Source organism: Branchiostoma floridae, chromosome 2, assembly GCF_000003815.2.
Source record: "Branchiostoma floridae strain S238N-H82 chromosome 2, Bfl_VNyyK, whole genome shotgun sequence".
In the NCBI taxonomy this organism is placed as follows: domain Eukaryota; kingdom Metazoa; phylum Chordata; class Leptocardii; order Amphioxiformes; family Branchiostomatidae; genus Branchiostoma; species Branchiostoma floridae.
The window spans coordinates 4,723,598-4,737,135 of record NC_049980.1 but is presented as its reverse complement, the minus strand read 5'-3'; the positions used below and the strand labels follow the sequence as shown (position 1 = coordinate 4,737,135).

The 13,538-nt window shown below is 41.6% G+C and overlaps 2 protein-coding genes across 2 annotated transcripts in view; one reads left to right on the top strand and one right to left on the bottom strand.

Moving 5' to 3' along the window:
* LOC118410065 (dual oxidase maturation factor 1-like) overlaps positions 1-10,246 on the top strand; it is a 14,608-nt gene extending 4,362 nt beyond the window's left edge. Inside the window, exons 2-10 of the mRNA XM_035811544.1 lie at positions 3,376-3,563; positions 4,109-4,166; positions 4,836-4,970; positions 5,299-5,397; positions 6,064-6,217; positions 6,630-6,841; positions 7,610-7,741; positions 8,166-8,254; positions 8,724-10,246. Of these exons, the coding sequence (XP_035667437.1) occupies positions 3,396-3,563; positions 4,109-4,166; positions 4,836-4,970; positions 5,299-5,397; positions 6,064-6,217; positions 6,630-6,841; positions 7,610-7,741; positions 8,166-8,254; positions 8,724-8,816 (1,140 nt within the window). The 5' untranslated portion in view covers positions 3,376-3,395 and the 3' untranslated portion in view covers positions 8,817-10,246. The remainder of the gene's footprint in view (positions 1-3,375; positions 3,564-4,108; positions 4,167-4,835; positions 4,971-5,298; positions 5,398-6,063; positions 6,218-6,629; positions 6,842-7,609; positions 7,742-8,165; positions 8,255-8,723) is intronic.
* Positions 10,247-12,017: 1,771 nt separating this feature from the next.
* The window catches only part of LOC118410671 (putative ammonium transporter 3), a 12,424-nt gene continuing 10,903 nt past the window's right edge, over positions 12,018-13,538 (bottom strand). The window contains exon 13 of the mRNA XM_035812475.1: positions 12,018-13,196. Within this exon, the coding sequence (XP_035668368.1) occupies positions 12,828-13,196 (369 nt within the window). The 3' untranslated portion in view covers positions 12,018-12,827. The remainder of the gene's footprint in view (positions 13,197-13,538) is intronic.

Here is a 13,538-nt window from a genome sequence, read left to right as displayed (position 1 = left end):
GAAGCGGAACACAATGACTACAAGGACGTATCAATTAATAGGACATTCATCAATCGTTTAAACTCTCATCAATAAATCATTCAAGGCACCGAGAGTGACCTAGCCTGTGTTTACACAATCTCTCACTGGCTGGGGTTAATGACCCCCTCCTCCTTGTTGGCGGCGACTGTAAGGCCGGCCGCTAGGATCGCGATTTTGGTCAGACTAGAGAGTGATCTAAGGCCATGTTGATTTGATTATATGGATGACATCCTCTGGGAACTCCAAAACTGATGCGAGCGAGCGAATAAAAAAAAAGTTTGGCCAAAAAAAAAAGTTGCCTTCAGTATGAAAGACAAAGTGTCCAGGAAGGTTGAACATAGGACTAAACACACATAGTATGGTATACTAACAGTTAGGTGAAGGGACCAGTACATCATACGGGTGCAAAACATTTTTTTCTTCTTGGATCAATCCGAAAAAACAGACCTGAAAAAAAATCAGAGAGGGGGGGGGGGCAAGAAGACAACAAGAGCTAGCGAAGTCAAGTAGAGGTTATAGTCAATTGTACCAAGTTTCTACAGTCAAAGGTACAGAGACAGTTAGCCTTTATAACATGGAGAGGGGATTTTAAATTGCCAGTGGGAGTTGAATAATTCACCAAACAGATTCCTTTGTAGCAAAATTGACCAACTACCATTGTTTTGAGTATTGACAGTTCTCATCCACAGACAATCAGGTCCAGGTTCAGGTCCGGACCTGGAAATGATCCTCTGAACCTAAACGGGACCTATACCTGAATTTTCTGCACTGGTACCTCCCCCTACCAACAATAGATTTTTTTTCTGTCCTTTCACATCTTATTCTTTGCATTTAGATTTATTTTGGCATTCTATGGCATTAATTATCTGTTTTCTGTTTTTTTTTCAATCTACGGAATATTTGTGCTTATTTTATAGCTGCTTATTGTGTGGTCAAAACCTTTTTTTTTTGGAAACGGCCGAAAATTGGTGCGAGCGCGGATGTCATCCATATAATCAAATCAACATGGCCTAACGGAAAGAAAAAAAACAGTTTATTTTACCTCAAAGTTTATCTAAGGCAAAGTGATAAGAAATGAATAGAAACAGAGCTGTTGGCGTGGTCAGTTTGGTAGCGCCAGAACCCCACTTGTACTGTTACACTACTCCCCCTTTTCTTTTCAAGATTCGTCCTCGAATCTCCGATTTCGAGATCCCTGTGTAAACTTACGGCGACTCGACGAGCCTGTTGCTCACAGGGTCGGTGTGGGAAACAATGTAAGAAAGGAGAGAAACAGAAAGAAACAACATGCCGACACCCGGGATCGAATCCGGGCCGGCAGATTGCAAATCCAACGTGCAAACCACAACGCCAAAAGCTGAGATCTGTTGGCGTGGTCAGTTTGGCAGCGCTTGAACCCCACTGTTACAATACGGAACTGCTGGAAAGGCCTTGAAAATACGTGCAAGTGTGAACAAAGTGTTCATAATCTTTGTAACAATCTTGCGTGACACTCTTCGAGGCAATACTTGTCGGAAGTTGAATTAGGAAGATCCTGATCTTGGCAACAAGCACAATAAAACAGCTAAAATCTCCTTACAATGACAAGTGCAATAAAACAGTGTAATAAACTTAGACAGAAACTCTATTCGTATGTCATGTAAGCTGATTAATTATACACACGTGATTGAAGCTATTGAATAGGTGTTACGTGCATGTCTCACTATTATATGTAGGTCTAATCGCTGTACTAAAGATAATGCAATGAGGCAAGTGCCACTTGTCTCTTATTTTTTATTCATTTATTGGCTTTGCTGTTCAGCACGCACAGCCAAGGTTGTTCAACTAGCAGTGTGGCTATCACAAAGGGTGTCCCTGCTGACAGAGACAAAGACAATACAAATGAAAATTTGAAAAGAAAAATGAACAAAGAACAGAATAATAACCAATAGCAGCATTTGTCTTTTACACGCTTGGCCTTTAAGATCAATAAATATGAATAATGACAATGGCTAATCCAAAAGGGAATAAAACTGTGAACATAAGCACAGTTCACGTCCGGATATGGCCTCAAATGAACCCAACAAGAATTCCTTCGTGAAACACGCAACCATATAACGCTAGTTCACCTTTATCCGCAGGGTAACCTAAATCCGTTGTTTGTAAAACAGATTATTTAGGGATATTGAATTGACGGACGGTTGTTCAAATTAAAATCTTTACAAAGCATAGAAAATATTTCAGTTTGAAACCACCATCCACCCAACAACGGATATAGGTTACCTGGCGGATAAAGGTGAACTAGTGTTAACTGAATGCAATGAAATGACAGATGTAACCACGTGGAACTCACAAGCTGTCACAAACTGAGTGCAGTTCGACAGCTCTGTATCGAGAGATAAAGAAGCACTAGACCCCAGAAGGGAGTGGTATTTTCCAATACATTGTCTGTCAGTGGATACATTAAGAGCCGACTTTTGCAGAATTCCACTTGTGGTGAATTACGCAAGGTGTGTTTGTAAAACACTATGTATGCCACTCACTAAATCCATGCAGACCATACCCATACGCATAGGCACTTCCTTCATCATGAATATTTCGACATAGAAATTAAATGAGAGACGTCAACAATAAGAACAATAGCTCACAAGATATCAAAGAACACATAACAAAACGCCCTTCAAATTGGTATTGTAACAATTTGCAACGTTTGGCGGGCCGCTATCAGCGCGATGTAATCAGGCTATCTTTTAAAAAGATAGTATTGTAGGTCCTGTAACAACTTGATCGGGAGGTGGCTCACCTAAAAATACTGGTTTGACGCCCCATCCTCAAGTACGTCCCTAACCGAAGCTAGGTACTCATTTTGACCTGAATCAAGTTAGGAGAGACTGTATGTTTAAAGTTCCTTTTCTAAGAGCACAGCTAAGTCTACGACACATTTCCAAACCGGGTCCCGGCCGGGCAGCTTTCGGGAACGAAAAGTATGATAAAAAAGACACCGAATTGTGTGTTTATCAAGGAAGATACACAAAATATGCTAATGACTACTTTTTTTTCGTTCTGTAACTTTTGCTGCCTTTTATATCATATTTTTCGTTTCCGGAAGGTACCCGGTCGGGCCCCGGGTTGGAAATTGGGACCTTAGCCTAAAGAGAATAGTCGTGGGCATTATTTGTGTATGTTTTTACGTATATATTTCTATTTTTTGTTTCCACAAACAGCCCGGCCGGGCTCCGGTTTGGAAATGTGACGTTAGCCTTAGGCCCTGCTTTCTGATTCGAACACATATTCTAAACCAAATACCCTTTAACCACAAGACTGCTTTATAAATTGCAAACCCTTCAACTTTCTACCTTTTTATTCTCTTTTCAGATTTCAAACACCATTTGAACATGGCGTCGGGTTTGTACCAGGCTTTTCGTGTGGACGGAGGACCGACCCAGTACCCGGAGAATCGCACTCCTGTCACCGCTGACGTGTTAGAGATCGGCCTGGTGTTCGCCATCGCCATTCTCGCCTTCTCCTTCCTTGTCATCCTGCCGGGCGTTCGAGGGATACAGGTTCGTTTGTTTGGTACTTAGTTGTGTATGCATCTGTAGGAATGATGTATTGTTGTAGTGTGTGTATGACTATTATACATGTATGTACATGAATGCATGCACCTATTTGCATGCACTGTATGTGCGTGTGTGTCTCTGTGTTGTATGTGTGCGCGTGTGTACGTTTACAAGTGCGTTTGTGTGTGTGTATGTGTGTGTGGAGGGGGGTGCGTATGTGTGTTTCTATGTACGTGTGTGTGCATGTGCGTGCGTTTGTGTGTGTGTGTGTGTGTATACGTGTGTGTGTATGTGTATGTGTGTATCATATGTACGTGTTTCTGTGTGTCTATCGTGTTTGTGTGCGAGTGTGTGTGTGTCTATGTGTCAATGCGTGTGTGTTTGTGTGCTTGACTTAGTATGTGCAAGCTCGTGTGTATGCTTTGTATACAAGAGTTAGCGGCTCTCGCGCGTTTGTGTTCTTCATACACGTTTATATACGATTTATGTACGTCATCATCTAAATCTCACATATTGATCTTATTCATATTTCATCTTTTTCCGTACAGAGACTGTTCTTTGCCGTCATGGTTTCCTTCAGTATTTTGGTTTTGGCCACAATCATGGGTGAGTATTTATCAGTTATTTATCTTTTTTTATTGTATTCATCCACCGCGTGCATGCGACACTACTGCGCTTAACTTTCTGGAGTCCCTGTGCAAAGACGGCCTACATGTACATGTGCTATGTGAAATTTCTAGGTTGTAGCCGTTACCCGTGTATTATGCCTAGTTATCGATATGCAATAATAACTTTATTGCAAGTTCATCCACGAAGGCTGATTGCAAACAAAGTAAAGCCATGGTATATATAACGTGTAACGTATGTAACGTAAGAGATTCATCTTTTGTTAGAACACTAATAGTGTTTACAATATAATTCTTTCAATTTCTTCTGTTTTTGAGAAGTAAAATTTACTTTAAATAGTAGTGTACAGTTCAGGGTTGTGAATGGTAACTCTAGTTCACCTTTATCTATGAGGTTACCTATATTCGTTGTTAAAAAATAAGGTATCAAGTCGACGAACAGTGGTTTCAAACTACATTATTTTGTTAATATTGCGATTTTTTAAACCATTTTCGGTAGATTTGATATCCCTAGATGCCTGTTTTGTTAAAACAACGGATATAGGTTACTCCGCGAATAAAGGTGAACTAGTGTCACATGCATAATGATACAAAAAAGTAGCAAGATTATCTAAATTTAACATTCTGTTTTCTGGGTCTACTTTTCCAGTGAGTAACTTCGGTATGGAGTGGGAGAAAGCTGAGGTCCACACAAAGGTCCAGTACAAGGCCTTCATCGCTGAGGAGATGGACGGAACGGTGGGGGTCAAGATCGGACTCAGGGCGGTCAACATCACTCTAAAAGGTAACATTTACTGACCACTCCTAGATCTGTAACTGACTGACCACTAGTACTCTTTAGATCTGCGATTTGTTTATGCTGTTGTGCATTATACAAATGCCACTTTCTAACACGTTGGAAAAAAACACTAAAACCCATCACAATTTCCTAACGTTTGCTTACAGAAAGAACTCTTATAAGAATAGTTCTTTGTTTTTCCTTTTAACATTTTTATCTTCCATAACGTTAGAACTGTCTGCATACTTTTGTAAATACTGTAACGTGTTGCACGAGTTAACTAGTAAAGCAAGAATAATGTTTAATATTACATTTCTTTTTCTGTTGTTCCTAGGTTCTGGAAAAGGAGCGCTCGAGAACGAGGAAATAAACTACAACGAAAGGTTCAACTACGGACAGGACGGACAGGGAAGGATTGGGTTTGGTCCTTACGGTTAGTAAAGATGCTTGAACACTAACTTTTAGCTACATTCACTACCAGCTATCTCGCGCTGCCAGTTACAGCCTTCTTTAGGTGACGTCATGTTAGCACGCTTTGATCACGTGAATGTCACGTGCCGCTTATGTTAACGTTAGTGAAATTGATTTCTTTTCTGTAACAGCGTGAAGCCAGCAGTAGGACAAACATAGAGACTTTACATTGTTTGAGAGGGTCAATAGATCTCCAAATTTAAATGTGCTAAATCCCTGAGCTACAATTCACTGAAATAAAAGTAACGTTGGTTCACCTTTATCTGTTGGGTAACCTATATTCGTTGCTTTTAATAGCAAGGTATTTGGGGATATCACGTCGACGGACGTTGGTTTCAAATTGCAATACTTTCAATATATTGCAGTTTAAAACTAGAAAGGCCGGCATTTGCTTGATAGCAAATACAGCATATTTCAGCCATCCCCCATGCAACAATAGACTGTTCAAAAATCACTTTTACCTATGGTATGGCTGAAATATGACTACAATCCATCGACATGATGTGCCTAGATACCCTGTTTTGAAAAGCAACGGATATAGGTTACCCCACGGATAAAGGTGAACTAACCTTATATGCTGATGTACTGTACGGCGCAATGTGAAAATTGCTCTATTCCGCACATACAGCGAGCCTGACAAACCGTGAGTTCCGTGCGGCCCAGTATCGCGGCCTACCGTACCCGATCCTCTGGGTGGCGGAGTACTTCACCCTGGACGGGGAAGACATCCGCTGGCACCGCAGCTACCGGCTGGCGGGCTACTACACACTCACCATGCTGTGGTACGTTGGTATCTCACGACACTTGGGTCAACCGGTGCGACACCGCGGGGTTCAAAAGATTTTCAGAGAAAAAGAACGAAATATTCAGAATTTTCTTACGTTTTGTGTATTTTGTTGTCTTCTAAATCATACTTTTTACGTATTTCACAATATCTAAATCATAAAGAAAATCGGCGAAAAATAACACACCACAGTACCACATCTGCTTCTGTGACGTCATGTTAGGTAGATAGAACACGTGACTGGGAGAGCAGTTGATCATAAGTTGCAGAAAATCTATAGCACCCCCGTCTCTGTTAAGTGATGATTTTAAAGCCTCGATGTATATTGAAGTGTTGTTGATGTACCTGGGGGATATTGTTAACTGTTTACTTATTTATTTGTTTGTTTGTTTGTTTGTTTGTTTGTACAGGACCGCCTTCCCCCTGTGGATCATCACCAACATCCTGTTCTGCATGTTCATCCGGTATGGAGCCTACTTCATGATGTTGACGGGCGGAGTCATGTTGCTAGGCAACCTCATCTTCCACTTCCTGCGGTTCGGGCCGGTGCTGGCCGTTCCTATGGGAACCGCGACGCTTGTGTTCCACTATGGCTGGTGTTTCTGGCTCAACCTGGCCGTCGGTAAGAGGTTTCGACAATTTTTGCATGTCTATCTGTGATTCCACAGTTAGTACACTTATTATTCAGTTCCATATTTATGTATACCTTCAAGGAAGGGAAACATATTGTATTTTTGCTCCATTTCGTCCTAGTGTTCTTGAACCTGAACCAGACGACTGTCACCATGGTTACCGCTAATGTAGCAAGTGGCAGGACAAAGCTAGAGGGCTGTTATGTAGGAATACGTATGTCTTATATGTTAGTTTGCATAGGCTATATAATAATAACGTTAATGATGCGCCTATTCCCTCGGTGAAGACGATGTCATAAGTCTAGGTCATTTGCTTTAACCACCGAATAAATCTACCGAGTGAGCGAATAAGTGGGTGATTATAGCTCTGACCAGGCGTTATAACACTTTATTCACCTAGGTGCTGGTTATTACCCTTTTTTTACTATTTGATTTTGGACAGACAATGACAACGTGGCATTGCACTCAAGTTAGTAACTTATACTAACAGTGCCACATACATAGTACAGAAGGTACAGTTAGTCTTCTCTTTTACCTCCCCGACCGAAGTCAGGTACCCATTTTTACACCTGAATGAAGTGAGGAAGGTCGTGTGAAGTACCTTTCCCAAGGGCACAACGTCGGGGGCACGGCGGGTATCGAACTCAGAAACTGTATATTCCGAGCCGAACGCTCTGACAGTTACGTCACACACGACGCCACGAACCGTTAACACTTTATTGTATCGTTTTCTTAATGAGGGTTTTTTTCGCCCCCAGGGTCCGTAACTGTTTTGCTGGGAGTCATCATCTTATTTCTGGACCTCCGCTTCCCTAACGTCACGTCTACGTTCTTCTCCGTGGGCTCCGACCCTGACGAATATTACACCGTCAAGAAGTCTCCAACAAGAGGTAAGAAACACCTACAGTCCTAAGATGTAGGAGAATTCTTTTTTACAACCAGTATGTATTTACTTGGCTTACGTTTCGATGTCTCTCAGACACCTTCCTTAGAGCTTCTGACTGGAGTTCTGCTTCTCGCCGCTATACGTAGCCGATGTAGGTGGCGCTTTTGCAGCGAGAAAACAATCCCAAACGTGGCTAAGTTTGTATCCCTCGGTTCATCACTGGGGTTGACTTCCTTATCTACACCGCTATGAGACGCAGCAACACCTATGCTGCAGTACAATGTAAATCAGTCAGAATTGCCCTGAGGAAGGTGACAGACTATGACCCGAACGTCAGTTAAATAAAGCACTCGGTTGTGTACAAATAATGTTTAAAGAAAGAATAGTATTACATATCACATCGTTAACACCTCTTGTTTTTTCACCAGGTCCAGATCCAACAACCGTACTCTCTTTGCAGACCATTTCTGAAGACGTTGCAGGGACTAGCCAGGAGAACAGCGAAAGCACTATAATTGTAAGTGAAAATCGTTAAAGAGATTCATTAGTCACATATATACAAATAGAACTTTCATCAAACAGTGACTACTGGTCAGAGGTAATAAACACACGTACCTCCAAATTGTTGATGGTTATCGGTCCATCTTGTTCACGGAGTGACCTAGTTCTCGCGAGAGTTGAGAGCTACCCAATCCCTTCTTACTCCTACTCCGCAAGGGGGCGGGGTAAGGGGCAGAAAATCCACGCAAGTCTTGACCTAGTTCTCGCAACTCTCGCGAGAACTAGGTCACTCCGTGAACAAGATGGACATATACTTAGGTACGTGTGTTTACCTTTGAAAAGTAGTCATTTTTTCATAAAAATTCTATAAACTCTTGAGTGTTTTTGCTCTATGGCAGGTGGAGGATTTCATCATATACAAAGGCCAACCTTACATTTCTTGATCTTTTAACCACGATGTGATCTTGTTGTTTCTGTTATTCCAGGCTCGGCCCAATAGCGGAAGACCTACCTCCGGCCTTGCTGTGTTCCAGAAGCCCCGTCGTAAGACCATGGTGGACTCTGGCATACCAGCCTGAAGTTCTTTCCATGCCGTACATGAGTTTCCTTGTTCACAACCAAGTTTTGTTATTCTCCGACGAAAGCTAATAAGCTACCTTCGTGAGAGCTAGAATGACTCGTGGTTTTCTTTTCTCGCCATATTTTAAAGCGGTATCTCTTTTGAGTAGCGCCTGCCTGCGACAAATCGTTGCGGCAACGTCGCGATTCTTTGGCCAATTTTCTCTTGTGGTCATACTGACACATGAGTAAAATACTTGACCTCTACAAATAAAATGACCGCACCCGGAATGTCACTTCCTCCGATTCAGTCTGGATAACTTTGCTGGAATTATTGAAATCACAGTGATACTACCGAATTCTAAAAAAATACAATGATTGAAACATTCATCAAAAAAGGATTTGCGGTGATTGTGTCTGTTGGCGACTAGTTTGCGCCAATTCGCAACATTCTTCTCAAATTTAAAAAAAAAATCAAACGCCTCCACTCGCGACCAACTAGTGCTTGTTGGCGATTCATTGGCGACGTGTTGGCGATTTTTATACGCTAAGCGAATGTCTTTCGCAAACAGTCGTCGAAAGACAGGGCCCAATGAGAGACCAGCTTTAGGTCTTAACACAACTGATGTTCGTCCTCGCCTCTAAGAAACGTTCAACTTGGCAATTAACAAAAACCTGGTTGTTGACAAGAAAACTCCAATACAATATGATACGCGTTCGGTGAAGCTATAGACCAAGTTGAGCACACGACGTATTTATGTGTATGTGTGTACATGTTTACATCAGTATATTACTGACATGTTGCTGATATTTTGCAAATAGATTACTGTAGAGTACTGACAAGCCTTCACTGGTGGTCACCTTTGGATAAGGCCTTACTGGTTATTGTAGCCACTATTTTGGTGTAAATGTATTGTAGAAAGGTGTGTTATAAGTGTTGTGTTTTGCCTGTTTTCTGCTGTATTTGCAATGTGTATTTTGACTTTTAAGTGATAGCCATAGGCACTGCCTTTATCCAAGAGGCTATGTGTTATGCACATACCAAGAAACTTTCGAAGTTTACTGTGCATGTGTACGAGAGGTGTTCAGTACGTTCAGCGCCTGATAACCCGTTTCCACCAGGACGGCGCTTTCGACACGCTCTCTCTGCGACCTAAAATTTTTCACATCGCTCAACGAATTGCGTAGAAAAGAAACGAATCATTTTACACTTCGTGCGTTTCTACTCAGTCACACTTTTACGTTTTGTATGACATACCTGGTATGAAAGTGAAGGTTAAATTAGCCTATCTAGGTCGCAGTGAGAGCGCTACGCCCCTCATACACATATCATGTAGTATCTTTTTTTTTCTCAATTTGTACGGCAATTGAATGCATTCTAAATCTTAACTAGGGGGTAGATATTTATTTGAGAGTTTTGTAAATGTAGTTTGAAGGCCTGTAACGATAATAGAAGTGTATTGTATGGATGATAGATATTAATTATATTAATTTTATACTACATAAATATCACAAAAGGCTAAGAAACCATTCTCCTTTGTTGTTTTGTATGATTTAGACTTATTTAATACATTAATGCTTGAATAAATCATTATAGTTGAACATTCCGAAACAATGTCTGCCAATGTATTGACATGAAGAGGTCTCAGACAAGCTTTAAAAGTTATAAATCACATCGTTTTGTTTCGTTAAGTATAGATTTTTAAGGAGTAGAGTTGATGGTTCTGTGTTCGAATTCCTCCTGTTGTGCCCTTGTTGGAGAAATCACTTAAAACCTATTTTCTCACTCTCGACACAAAAATGAGTGCATAACTTAGGTTAGGGACATCCTTGGATAGGACGTAAAGCTAGAAGTCCCATGAATGAGGAGAGTCTATAAAAAAATCCACCACATTTATCGAAAAGAGTAGCAGTCCTTCATGAGATATGGGTCTATCAAACCTTGCCGTCTGATCATTCGGGTTGGTATTCTCAAAAGGTGAAAGTCACCTGTTTTCCTGTTGTTGGTTTATTTGTTTATCTCTTTGTTTGTATTGCATAATCGGTAAACAACTCATAACACACTCAGGTTTGTACAGAACAGTACAAGCTGCATATCCGGACGGGTCTATTTGATCCACTCATACCGGGAAGGGCCCCTACTCTTTTCAATAAGTGTGTCGGATTCTTTTAAATGCTTGAGGTGTGATTCTCCTGAAATGCGGGACCTCCTTTTAAAGTCCTATCCGAGGGATGGCCCTAACCGCACTAAGGTACTTATTTTCACCTAGGTGAAGCGAAGACATCCGTGTGTCTTTCCCAAAAGGACGACATATCGGAACATATCGGCTGACTCAAACCCAATGTTCTCTGGGCTTCGGGCCAAACACCCAATAACTACGTATACCGTTCCGCTACCCGACGCCACCTGAAATTCCAATCCATCAACAAATGTTGTAAATGTAAAAAACTAATTTCTCTAAAGTTCTGAACAGTCAAATTATGTCCCTTTGGTTCGTGCCGTTTCCTTGATGGCATTGTACTATATCTATACGACAAAGAGGAACCATGGTAAATCAAGATAGAAACCGTTGATAAACTAAACAAAAATATACAGGAAAGTCACGGTCATTGTTTAGTTTCCTTGGTGCCACATTAGTAGTAATATATCATCCCGGTCTTTGTATTGTTTCCAGACGAGAAAACAAAATTGTAAATCAAGATACAAATTGTTGATATATGTACATGATGCATGGTTATGAAGGTCAGGGTCATTGGTTTGCTGATAAAACATGATATTGCCAAAAGTAGCATATGGTAAATCGAAACAAGCCATAATGGTATGTGAGATATATAAGGTACCAAAACCAAACTCTCTGCTGCAGTACGAATGTCACATTAGAGGGGGACTAAAGTCGCTTCGTCTTCCCAACACCTACCCACATAGAAATCAATAATCCAGATGTTCATAACTCAAAACTCCAGAAACACACACACGCACCCACACACACACACACACACACACACACACACACACACACACACACACACACATGTCTGTGTGTGATGCATACTAGTACGCACTTACACTTTTTGGTATTACGACAATCTATTGTATATTGTCCTTCACAATCTGTTATATATGGTATATTGTCCTTCATGTACATACATGTGGTGCCACATCACGAATACTCATTACAACTTGCTAATCAATTCAAGTGAGTCAAATGATTGCAAAATTGAGAATGTATCCTACTTACATCATCATGTTGAACATTGGATTCGGAGGTGGTGTTTAGTTAAACTTCTATAGTGGACAAGGTAAAAGTTCTACATGCCTCGCTTCAAGCGACTGGCCTTGACAGCAAGCTTCATGTGCTGTCATTACTAGAACAAGCTACAATCTATACGCAAGCAGTGATATTGGATGGTAACAGGTCGTTTGGCCACAATGTCAGTTCGCCAATGTCATTTCGCCACAAGGCAAGTCGTTTCGCAACAAGGCACAAGACGTTTTGCAACAAGGCAAAAGTCGTTGGATCACTCAAGACGGAGCCAGCCAGCCTCCACCAGACCTTCGTATTGATAGAAGAATTCGGCCACAGTCCGATGAATAGTTGGGTACGGAGAGTCAGTCTATAGATCACAGGGGCACATTTCCCTCTCGGACTATACTCTACGCATGTTAGCCGATAGTAGACATATCCCACTAGCAAATCATTATAGACATTTCCACCTTTATTTGTCTTAGCCCCTTATTACGACCGTCACCTTTTTAATGTATATTACCATATATGTCAGTCTACATTACCTTAAGTGTATGAGCATGTTCTGCCCAGAACGTGAAGTTGTTTTCGTAGTTGGTTAGGGATTATATTTTAGCATTTTTGATATTAATCACTGTGCTGTTGTACATTTATAATTAAATGCGCGTTTTGCTTTTTGTCTGCCACCAAAAAAGTTATAAAAAGCTCGAATATGGTGTGGAGTTGTCAGCTATATGGCATAGGCCGATCTAAAATAGCGAGAATCACTACGAACAACCAAAGGGGCTATCCTACAACAATCTTCGGGTACAGCCGCCCGCTATTAACGTCGGGTGAGAAGTTGTACACCGGGCGGGGATGGTCGACTCCGAAGCCGGTTGGCTGGTCTTTCAGTCCGCCCGTGAGACTCATCAAGCTCGGCGGGCGCTCTCTGAAACTCCCGCGGAAGGACAGGCTCCGGAGCCCGAGCCGCTTGCCGAGGCTGTGCGGGCGCTTCGTGCTGCGGTCGGAGCTCCCCCTAGCGAGAGTTGTTGGAGGCCCATCATCGTCGTCCGAGTCGGTAAGGTCCTTACCGGTAGCTTCGTTGAACTCAGGCGGGGAGTTGTCGTCGATTGAGCCGACTCCATGCTCGCAGATGTCCGCTCCGATTAGTTCCTTCAGTGAACATAGAAAAGTTTCACCGTGAGACTGAATATTAGCATATTTTTGCTGCGACCATTTGCAACTTTTTCTCGACAAACTGTAAAGACTGAGAAAAAAAGTATGATTTTGTCCATGTTTTGTTTTCATTAGGATGTCGAGACATGGCTCAGTTCTTCATTACAAAGTTTAACCCTATAACTATGAAGTAACGATGGAAAAGCCTTAGTCACACTTGCTCGTGTATTCAAGTCCGTATGAGTTCCGTATTCAAAAGATTTGGTGTCAACTTTTCCCCCGCAAACTTTACCAAAAGGCTAAACCACACCAATGTCAGAATATATGAGGATTCTTTTG